The sequence below is a fragment of the Carcharodon carcharias genome, chromosome 3 (assembly GCF_017639515.1).
Source record: "Carcharodon carcharias isolate sCarCar2 chromosome 3, sCarCar2.pri, whole genome shotgun sequence".
Lineage (NCBI taxonomy): Eukaryota > Metazoa > Chordata > Chondrichthyes > Lamniformes > Lamnidae > Carcharodon > Carcharodon carcharias.
The window spans coordinates 64,847,542-64,859,610 of NC_054469.1; the positions used below are offsets into that span (position 1 = coordinate 64,847,542).

Genomic DNA, 12,069 nt, shown 5'->3' on the forward strand with positions numbered 1-12,069 from the left:
CATATCTTACTGCTGCAACAGGTCACCTGCCCTGCCATCTTAATTTTTGTTTTATTTAACTAATTAGATTTTAAGTTTAGAAATATTACTCAGTGATTTTCATAGTTACGTTACGCTGTTTATTTGGTTATGCTATCAATTTAATTAACTACTTATATTTCCTCAGAACCAGTTTAAACTACAGTCCCAGATTAGATAGAGGAAAAGAAAAGCTTAAAACTCACCAATCACCTATCTGCTCACCTAATTCATACTTGTGGGCTTCAGCTCTCAGGTCTCAATGTCTTCAGCTCCCTCTCCCAGACCACTCTTTTATTGTAAATGATAAGACAGCACTTCCCTCCTCACTGGACTGAACTCCCAGAGATAAGCATTCGGCCTCGCTACACCTTTATACTAATTAATCATTTCACATTCCTCTGCATTAAATTTCGTCCATCACTTTTCCACCCATTCCACTGGGCCATTTATGCCTTTTTGTGGTTTAACACTATCCTTGCAGCTCATAATACCTGCAAGGTTTGTGTCCTCTACAAATTTGAAATTGTTCCAGAGCACCCAAATCTAGGTCATTGATAGAGAGCAAGAAAATCTTCCAATCCCTGGGGAACCCAACTCAACACCTTCCTTCAATCCAAAAAACTCTTCCTGCCAGTCAATGCCTGGAATGTTTGCCATTAAGTGTGAGGAGATTTACAAGTTCTGATTGTTAAATCTCAGGCTTCAAATGCATCAAAATTTGCTTTCAAGTTGACAATTGGGCATGTACTTTCCCTGTACTGTATCCTGTTACAGTATTCTGTGCATTACCTACCACCTATCATGCATCCACCTGTTTGCTTATGATCTTATTTTGTTCAGTTTGATTTCCCTTGATCTTTATGCCTTGGTATTCAGTATATATATCTCAGTCAACCTATCATACTTCCACAGCAGATCCTTTAACACATCTCCAGTATTCTCAAACCACTTGGATGCCTCCCTTTGACTTGTTACCCTCTCCAGATCTTTCGATTGAGAACTACCAGCTTAACTCAGCTATATAAATTTCCCTGTTCCTCTCACTCATTCCAAGTTGTCTCATTCGGCTTGCCAATCCACCCGGAATGGCCAGGAGGCTACCTGAATCATTCTCAATCTCCTGGCAGCTTTTAAAAGTAGTCCAGCAGATTTTGGACTCATAGACGTTTACAGCACAGAAGGATGCCATCATGTCCACACCACTCAACAAAGTTCTAACTACACTAACCCATTTTCCAGCGCTTGGCCCATAGCCCTGGAGTCTATAGCAACACAACTGAGTATCAAAAAACTTCTTAAATGTTAGGAGAGTTTCTGACTCAACTACCCTTTCAGGCAGTGAGTTCCAGATTCCCACCACCCTCTGGGTGAAAAAATTTCCCTCAACCCCCCTCTTAGCCCTCTACCACTTAGCTTAAATCTATGCCCCCTGGTTATTGACCCCTCTACTAATGGAAAAATTTGCCTTCCTATTCACCCTATCTATGTCCCTCATAATTTTATACACCTCTATCAGGTCCCCTCTCAACATTCGTTGCTCCAAGGAAATCAACCCCAGCCTGTCCAATCTTTCCTAATAGCTCAGACCCTCCAGCCGAGGCAGCATCCTGGTAAATCTCCTCTGCACTTTTCCAGTGCAATCACATCCTTCCGATAACGTGGTGACCAGAGCTGTGCGCAGTACTCCAACTGTGGCCTAACCAGCATTTTATACAGTTCCAGCATAACCTCATTACTCTTGTATTCTATGCCTCAGCTAATAAAGGCAAGTATCCCATATGCCTTCTTAACCACCTTATCTACCTGCCCTGCTACCTTCAGGGATCTGTGGATATGCACACCAAGGTCCCGCTGATCTTCAGTACTTCCCAGGGTCCTACCGTTCATAGTGTAATCCCTTGCTTTGTAAGCCCTCCACAAGTGCATTACCTCACAATTTTCCGGGTTGAATTCCATTTGCCACTGCTCTGCCCACCTGACCAGTCCATTGATATCCTCTTCACTATTTACCACCCTACCAATTTTCGTGTCATCCACAAACTTCTTGATCATACCCCCTACATTTAAATCCAAATCATTTATGTACACCACAAACAGCAAGGGCCCCAGCACTGATCCCTGCAGAGCCCCACTGGAAACAGACTTCCAGTCACAGAAACATCCCTCTACTATCACCCTTTCAGCCTTTCAGCCAATTTTGGATCTAACGTGCCACTTTGCCTTGGATCCCATGAGCTCTCACTTTCTTGACCAGTCTGCCTTGAGAGACCTTATCAAAAGCTTTGCTAAAGTCCAAGCAGATCACATCAAATTCATTACCTTCATCAATACTGCTGGTTACCTCTTCAAAAAATTCGATCACATTTGTCAAACATGACCTTCCCTTTACAAATCCATGCTGACTTTAACACAATAAGATTTGGATTGAACAGTTCCTAGCAGCCCAGAGTCCACTTAACTGAACAGCAGCACTCCTGCAGAGGCACAGCCAGCACAATGACATAGGACAAGGGTGATGCCATTGTCTGATAAAATTACCTCTATCTATAGCAGAGATTATTGTTTGTTCTTCTTTCTCTGAGTCTCAAGTGAGTCACTCGAGTCTCACTCGCCCACTCTGACATTTCCTCCTCCAGACCATGAACCCACCACCAAGAATCTAGCCATTGTTTCCCAGACTGTCACTTACCTCATTATCTTTGGATATCATCCCTGCATGACCTCCAATGTCAAAGTACTCCAATTCCATACAGCCTGCTCCTGCCTCCTTTCCAAAATCCATAACCACAACTGCCCTGGTAGAGCCATTGTTCCAACCTGTTCCTGTTCCACTCAACTGATTTCTTCCTATCTTGATTCTATTTTTACCTTTCTTATCCAGTCTCTTCTCACCTAAGTCCATGACTCTTCTGATGCCCTTCATCACTTTAAGAGTTTCCAATTTCCTGGTCCTAACCATCTCCTGTTCACCATGGACTAATCCCTCTACACTTCCACCCCCCAAGTGAAATAAATGCAAATAAAAGGTGTTTCTAAGAGAACTCATATGGATCCGAGTGATGCCTGCCTTTTTGTGGGATATGTGGAACATTCTTTGTTCTGGTTCTACTCAGACCCCCACCCTCACCTCTTTTTCCTGTATGTGATATTTATATTGGTTTAATTTCTGCCTTCGCTCTGAGCCAGGAAATTCCATTGGCTTTGCTTTGAATTTCCACCCTTCCCTTATCTCCACATGGCCCACATCTGACTCTTCACTTCCCTTCCTTGACTTTTCTTTTTCCATTTCTGGGGATTGGCCATCAACCAAAATTCATTATAATCTCACTGATTCCCACAACTACCTGGCTAAACTTCCTCACGCCCCACTTCCTCTATAGACTCTATTCCATTCTCTCAGTTACTCTGTCTCATCTGTTCAGTCGATGCAACTTTCCATGCCAGCACTTCCATTATGTTCCCTTTTCCCTCTACTGAGTATTTCCCTCTACCATGGTTGACAGGATCCTCAACCATGTTCATTCTATTCCATACACTTCTGCTCTTATCCCTTCGCCCTTTCTGCCATATCTACCACCTCCAGCTTGATGCCACCACCAAAGACATCTTCCCCCTGCTCTTCCCTTTTAGGATTTCAAAGAGAATGTTCCCTCTGCAACACCCTGATCAACTCTCCAGTCACCCCCAAAGCACCTTCCCTTTCCTACAGCACCTTTCCAAGCAAATGCAGGAGATGCAAGATCAGCCCTTTTGCCTCCATTTGTCTCACTGTCCAAGGGCCCAAACACTCCTTCCAGGTGAAACAGTGATTTACTCGTAATTTTTTCAATTTAGTCTACTATATTTGCAGAGCATAATATTTTTTGCTCCACAGTGGGGACATCTAATGCAGACTCGGGTGACCGCTTTGCGGAACAAAACCAATTATTCCGCAAGTGTGACCTCAAGCTTCCCGTCATATTAATTCTCTACCTTTCTCCCACTCTGGCTTCTCTGTCCCCAGCCTCTTGTAGTGTTCCCATGAAGCTCAAAGAACAGCACTTCATCTTTCAACTGGGAACTTTACATCCTTCTGGATTCAACACTGAATTCAACAATTTTAGTTTGTAACCTCTGCCCCAATTTTGTTTGATTTTTCTTTGCTGATCTGTTTTTTTAATCCTTTTTCTCTCTTAGTTCCTTTTCTTTGCCTTCAGGCAGCAGCTATTCAAAATCCTACTATTCATACCTTCTCTAGACACATCTTATGTTTCTTTACTTGTCCCATTACTTCCCCCTTTGGTCATGCACCATCAAATCTTGTATCATTTAATCTCTCCTTTTGTTCTTTTTCCCATCCTCCCCCTTTACTCAAAACCTATTGTATTTTTAATTTATCCTAGTTCTGATGAAAGGCCATAGGTCTGAAGTGTTGGCTGGATTTTGCAGCTGCAAATCAGGTGGGCTATCTGCCCACAACCCCCCCTCCCACCACCACCACCACCACCACGTGCTTACATAAAATACAGCGTAATGATGTCGGAGCAGCAGTTTCTGGTAATACCGAAGGCAAGTGGTCACCAAAATGAGAAACCTGCCCGCCATTTTGACTGAAATTTTACATTGCCCACTCCATTTTTCAGTAGCCACATGGGAAAAAGGCTGGAAGTGATTTACACCAAGTTTGAGGAGGCCACACAAGGGCAGATGAAAAAGGCTACAAACACAAGCTTGGCTGCATGTAGCAGCTGAAGGTGGAAGCGTTCAGCTGTTCGTAGACTTTACTTATTTAGTTTTTATAGGCTGGCATTACAAATAAGGAGAGAGTGAGAGGGAGGGGGACTGGAGACAGTGTTATACTGGAGGGTGAGGACTCCAGCAGAGCAACCAGAGCTCACTATCTCCATGGGGATTGTGCACTCTTGAAGAGCCTCCTCCAGTGAGGAGGAAATGAGAAGGAAACAGAAGAGGCAAGAGGTCCAGGTACAGGTGGGCCCTGCGATCCAGACAAGTGAGGGGCCTGCTGCTACACAGGGACCAGAACAAGGCAGACAACAACAGCCAGTCTGTGGTATGAGAAGACACCATCCTGCACAGAGTGTCCAGGCAAAAGATGAATTACCTTCAGCAGTCAGAGCTCCAATATCTTCACAGATTTCATCTCTCCAGGGAGACAGGGACTTTTCTTTGTAAATTACTGGCTGGGTTGATCAGTTCAAATTGCATTGGTGGCCACCCTTTGCCTGTTCTTCTCAAGGTAACTGTGGTCTTGAACTTATATGCATCGTTGTCATTCCAGGAACCAGCTGGAGACCTTTGCAGCATATCTCAAGCTTCAGCTCACCATTGCATGGACAGTGACAGATGCAATGTTTAGGCAAGCAAAATACTTCATTTTTCTTTCACTACAGATGACTTTAGTCGAGCTGAGAAGACCAGAGATTTCGTGTGTATTGCTGGATTCCCCAAAGCTCAAGGTGTGATACATTGCATGCACTTGGTCAAAGATCCATCAGGCCAGCCAGGGGCATTTGTCAATCGTAAAGGTTTTCATTCTATCAATGCTCAATTTGTGTGCAACCATTGTTGAACAATCATGCAAGTGTGTGCCTGCTCTCTTGGCAGTAGTCATGACTCCTACATCCTTAGACATTCTCAGGTGCCACGTATGTTCTCTCCACCAGATCCATTGGAGGGTTGGCTTCTTGGAGACAAGGGATGCCCATTGAAGGGATGGCTCATGACCCGGCAAAGAATCCGAGGACAAAGGATGCTCAAAATGTGATATTGATGCTTGAACCATGTAGGTGGCTCTCTACAATATTTTCCAGCTCATGTCTCACTAATCATCATATTTGGCCGCATCTTACACAATCTGGCACTCGAGAGAGGAGAAGCTCTGGCAGAAGATGATCCAATGGACTGAGCTGCATCCTCTGACAACGAGCCTCAGGACGTGTCTGAGTACACGGAGGAGGAACCTATTATTATGATCCCTGCTGCTGTTAATACTGGACAAGTCAGATCCCAGAGTGAAACCTGGTTTGATAGAGCCAAATTTTTTTTAGAAACTGTGGAGGAAAGTTACTGAACAAATTCACAGGAGTCTGCTGATGAACTTTTAATACAAAGAATAAAATATTTATTAAACAAGAAAAGTAAACTATATTACACCAGACAAAAAGGTTGGAAAGATCTCAACACAAAAACAAGAATACAATTCAAATTCCTACAATTCCTTTACCCCAGCAATATCTTTACAGGCACATAAACCAGTGAAGCATTACCATTAGCTTGACACAAAGGCTTCTCACTTGGGACTGGCACAGTTGCAAATGGTTTTCCTCTGGTCAATTCCTAAGCATTTTCTTGATGCTTCTCACCTAACTTGTAGCTCTCCCCAAGACACCCAAAAACTGCACTCTAAACTCACTGATTCTTCACCTCAGAGTTAACAAATGAGTTTTCTAAACTCAGTCTTCCAATGGCACATCTGCTCAACTAATCACTTTAATGAGTCCTATAACTGATTATTGAGTTTACTACTGTCCCACTAACGTTGCAGATTTTCTTCTCAGAAAGCTTCAAACCTCTGTCTTCTCTCTCTCTCTCTGACACACACAATGAAATCCCCTCTCTCAGCTCATGTCTTTTTCTGTGTTTGTGTCACATGATGACTGTTGCTAAGCAACAGTAAACTTTTTCTATTTTTCCCTTTTTCCCCTACTGAACTTTCAATCTCTTTTAGTCCATCTCTTTAACTTCAGGGTTGTAAAACCTCATTAAAAATGTATATATACACACAAACAAACCCAAAAGACCTGAAACCTTTCAGTCACAAGTCCATCCAGGCATCAAGGTTCATTAACAAAACCTAACTGAAACCATTTTTACCTTTCTTAACATTTAAAATTATACATTGTTCATAACACTATAAGCCCAGTACAAAAATTGGTTAAACTATTTTAGAATTCATTTAATAAAAACATTGATTTTACTGAATTATTAAATACCTAAACTCCAACTCAAAAATTTCATAGCCTCCATAACACAGCTCCATTAAGAGGTGGCTTTTTGTAAAAAAAAATGTATTAAACAGCAGTACAGTAAAGGTTTTCAAATAGGAAACTTGGTAAAAGCACTGAATTTGTGGAACTGAGCCACTGAGAAAGGTCTCAAGTATGAACCCTGTGTTGGTCTGTGCTGAGCCTGAAAGGGAGTAGGGGAATTACAATTGAAATGAGTGTCCCTGAACTCAGAAGGGACAAAACAAAAGCCAGCAGCCCTGCTCTTCAACTTTGCCCAGCAGCTATTATTGTATAAACGGAATTGGCTTGGTCAAGATACCCTGCCCACAGTCAAATGACCCTATCAACATTCAGTGTGCAGGTACCTACATGAAGAAAGGCCTTTCAACTGAGATTTTAAAGATTGCCTGACTTTCATGGAACTGTACCAAACATATCATCACCAGAGTTTCCTTGAGAATTCTTCTGATCAACTACTATTGTTTTATTGGAAGATTGGTGGCAACCCTGTTTACAAGTGGATCTGAGGTTTGCTTCAAACTCTCACCAAAGTTACAGAAGCCAATTGAGAGATATTCCATCACCATTAATTGTTTCTTATGAGACAGAAGTCCTTGAGCTAACTATCATCCTATTGCTTCATTCTGAAAACATTGCCCTTTGAGGCGATGTTTCTCAGCAATTGTATATGGAATCATTTTCTGGAAGATAACAAAAAGCAAAGCAATTATAGAAAGTATTTAGGATTACAAAAAATTCAAAACCTAACACTGCGATATCTCACTTTAATTTTCCCTTTTCTTTTGGGGAGGCACATCATGTTCAGTTCCTTCCCACAGCAGTCTGCTTGAGAGTGAGAACTCATGACAGAAGAATTGAACAAATGCCATACTAATTAATGTCACTACCTAATGATGCTTCTAAAAAACAAGCCATTGTTTCAGATCATTTTCTTTTAAAATATTGCCAAGACGATGGTACAATAAATATAAAATCATAGAATTAATCAATTGAGATGCAAATTTTAAAATTGCTGTGTATGGTTGAAGTATTTACATTTTGTCACATAGTTGAAATAAATAAATGTAGTGATAACAATTATATTCTTTAATGGGTATAAAACAGGGGTCACAAATCCCTTGACTCCGATCAAGCTAACACGAACAAAAAAGAATGGGAAATCCTGCAACATAATTGCCAAAGAAGGTAACAATGGATTTGCTGAATGTAGAACAATTCTAAAAAGTGACAAATAGCTAAAAATATAAATGGGGTAAACCCATCCTGTTGTGAATACACCTTGAAGGCCTGCAACTCTAACTAACTCTACGGTATCCAACCAATTAATAATACTTGTTACAAATACTTCAGCTCTGTAGTCCTTCACTGCTAGAACTTTGAGAGAGGCTGGAACTTTATGTTCTAATGTGCTGTGGTCAGTACTTGTTGCATGTGACCTTAACTGCAATACACTTTGAGATTTGTTTGATACTCTTGGTGCCACAGATGAAGCAATTTCATTTTCTGTCACTTCTGCGGCTGTCTGATTTTCCTCACGTCCTTTGTCTTGCTGCGCAGAGACAGCTGAGATTTGTTCTATGTTTGTGAGCACAGGTCCATCGGTTGCAAATATCGAATCACTAAAAGTACCTTAGGAGCACAGCAAACGCATTAGTAAATACAAGATGTGCTGCAAGGAAATTAATAGACTTTAATTATTCTACATTTTAATTTCTGCTCGGTGTGTCTGAGACCTTGACCATTTCTAATACGATGAAATACAGTTCATATAATTTTTTTCATTTTTCCCTTTTTAATATCCAAGTTTTCCAATAAAAGTCAATGAAAAAGCACTGAAAATTTTCACAGCTGGTGGAAAATATACCATTGATGGGAAGAAGTTTTGATTAATGATCAGTTCTTTTCAGAATAAGTTAAAATGGCTCAGTGTAAAATGTCAGACACTCTCCTGTAGATGTACAGCAGACTTCATGAAATCTTAAATGTGTTTCCTTGCACATCAGTATGGACTGAAAAAGTACAATCAAAGCTGTTTCTTCCATAGGTTATGTGCAATTCACCTTCTCACAGAATGTATCATAACTCATCCAGGAGAAAGTTCTGCAAAATTGAATACATCTGCATTGCCATTCTGTATGCCAAACCCTGACCTCCTGTCCTCCAAAGGTGCACCTCCACCCTAGAAGTGAATCAACCATATTGTCCAGTTGGTCCAGTAGTTTACATGGTACATAAATGCTCATCACTGATTTTAGTAGATAATACATGATTCAGATAATAGGGAATTCTTTATTAACAGTCTAGAGTGTTGAAAATGTTGTTCTATACTACCAAGTGGCACTTGCGTACACAAGCGTCAGACAATGACCATCTCCAACAAGAGGTAATCCAACCATCTCTCCTTGACATTCAATGGCATTACCATCACTGAATCACCCATCATCTTGGGGGTTACCATTGTCCAGAAACTGAACTGGAGCAGCCAAATAAATACTGTACCTACAAGAGTAGGTCATTGGCTGGTAATTCCGCCAATGAGAGAGTAACTCACCTTCTAACTCCCTAAAACCTGTCCACCATCGAGAAGGCACAAGTCAGGAGTGTGATAGAATACTGTCAAATTGCCCGGGTGAGTGCAGCTTGAACAACACTCAAGAAGCTTGACACCATTCACGACAAAGCGGCCCATTTGATTGGCACCCCATCCACCACCTTCAACAATGGCAGCAGTATGTACAGTCTTCAAGATGCACTGCAGCAACTCACCAAAACCCCCTCAACAGCGCATTTCAAACCCAGGACATCTACCACCTAGAAGGACAGGGCAGCAGATGCATGGGAACACCACCAGCAAGCTTCCCTCCAAGTCACACACCATCCTGATTTGGAACTATATCGTCATTCCTTCACCGTCACTGGGTTAAAATCCTGAAACTCCTTCCCTAACAGCACTGTGGGTTTACCTACACCACATGCATTGCAGCAGTTCATGAAGGCAGCTCACCACCACCTCCTCAAGGGCAATTAGGGATAGGCAATAAAAATGCTAACCTAGCCAGCGATGTTGTTCTGTGAAAGAATATAAAAATAAAGGGGCAGAGGGTATGGCTCAAGCTTTAAATGAGCACTTTGCATTTACCTTCCTAAAAGAAGTGAATGATATGGAGGTTACAGTGAAACAGGAGAGCAGAGTTATGGACAGGATAGTAATACAATAGATGTACTAAAATGATTGGCATTACTGAAAGTTGATAAATCACTTGATCCAAATGGAATACATCCTAATTTGCTGCTAAAAGCAAAGGCAAAAAAAATCAAGAGGCATTGGTCATAATTCTTCAATTCTCATTGGATACAAGTGGTACTGGAAAACTGGAAGGTTACTGATGTTATAAAGTTGCTAAGGTTGATCAATGTAGTGCAATAGATGTTCTACATATGGGGCAAAACCATCCCAGATTTGTACTAAGTGCGGTAGCGGATAAAACAATATTTTACCGTTGACTGCGATGGCGGGTTTTCACGCCGTATCGTTCCAAACCCACCACATTATTTATGCATTCCCAGGAAACACGCCGTTTCCATGGCAGGCGCCATCACCTCGCTGCTTCAACAAGCCAGGCACCATATTTAAAGTGCAGCTGCATGAACACATCTAAGTGCTTCCAGACCATGACTGCTGCAGGGAAGATGTCTACAAAAGGCAAAAAGACTGCAGCCCCCAGGTTCAGCAACACCTCACTGGAATGTCTTTTGGATGCCGGGATGTCCTCTACCCCAGCTCTGGTCGCAGGATGGGCAGTGGCGTCACCAACCAGGCTTGGATGGCGGTGACAACAGTGGTCAGCACCAACGCCCTTCAACAGAGGACTGCCACCCAGCGCCAGAAGAGGATGAATGACCTCTTCCTTTCCGCCAGGGTAGGTCACTCTTCACAAACTCGCAACTCTCAAACTCATCACACATCCACAGGGCCCTCACTCACTGCCAGTTCAAGGGACATCACCATTCACTCTCACTACCATTGTCCTCATCTCATCCATGGGATGATGTGCCACCCACACATGCCAGGCATACTTATCACCTGGCCTGGGAGGAATCCTGCTTACACTTCCTCCACCTCTATTCAAGCAGGGCAAGCTGGCACACAACAAGAAGGAGAGGTCACAGGCCAGTAGAGAAGTGCCTGAATTCAACATCCTCATGGACTTTGAAAACACAGCTATCCAGCTGGCTGGCGAGGATCTGGACCGGTCCTGTGCTGATGGTGAGGTCGGTGGTGCTCTACCAAGTGAGGATCCAGCAATGCACCATCCATCAGACAACCATGCTATGAGTGATATGTCCTGTTTCACAGGCCACAGCCATGCACTAATTATCTCTCCTTGCTTTCACAGGCACGTCTGGAAAAATAGCCGACGGAGTCCATAATCCAGAGCCTCCAATCAAGCCCCGAAGGAACCTCTGAAGAAGAATCTGGAGGCACCCTCCTCGAAGTCCCATCACAGCGCTCACCTACACCCTCCAACAGCAGTGATACATAGTTTGGAATAACATATCTTTAGAAAAGCCTCAGGATCACAATCTGGTAAGCACACCACACTGTCTGATCCACAGCAGGAGTGGCAGGGGCTTCCCTGGTGTCTGGCACTCAGAAAATTTCTGGCCTCCAGCAATCCTCTGAGTGTGAGTCAGGTGACAAGCCTCTGGACTCAATCATGTCACAGTTTTTGGAGCTAAAAAAGCATGCTCGGGAACATCAGGAAGGGATGGTCACTGCACTCCTCAGATTGCAAGGCACACTGAAGGAGTCCGTCCACCTTCACTCTTGAGGTGATAATGCCAGCATGCCAATGCACTGAGGTGAAAACTGGTAGGATGGAGGCCACCATTGAGACCTTGGTCCAGGACATTAGTCATGCACTGCTGCATGGACTCAACTCGTTCGCTAATGCGATAATTGGTCTCCAAAAGTGTGTATGTGAGAGCTGTGCCAGACAGTTCGATCTCACTCCAGCCT

General features: G+C 42.8%; 1 protein-coding gene across 1 annotated transcript in view; it reads right to left on the minus strand.

Moving 5' to 3' along the window:
• Window positions 1-6,177: 6,177 nt before the first annotated feature.
• The window catches only part of LOC121276300 (transmembrane protein 236-like), a 28,879-nt gene continuing 22,987 nt past the window's right edge, over window positions 6,178-12,069 (minus strand). The window contains exon 4 of the mRNA XM_041184561.1: window positions 6,178-8,678. Within this exon, the coding sequence (XP_041040495.1) occupies window positions 8,053-8,678 (626 nt within the window). The 3' untranslated portion in view covers window positions 6,178-8,052. The remainder of the gene's footprint in view (window positions 8,679-12,069) is intronic.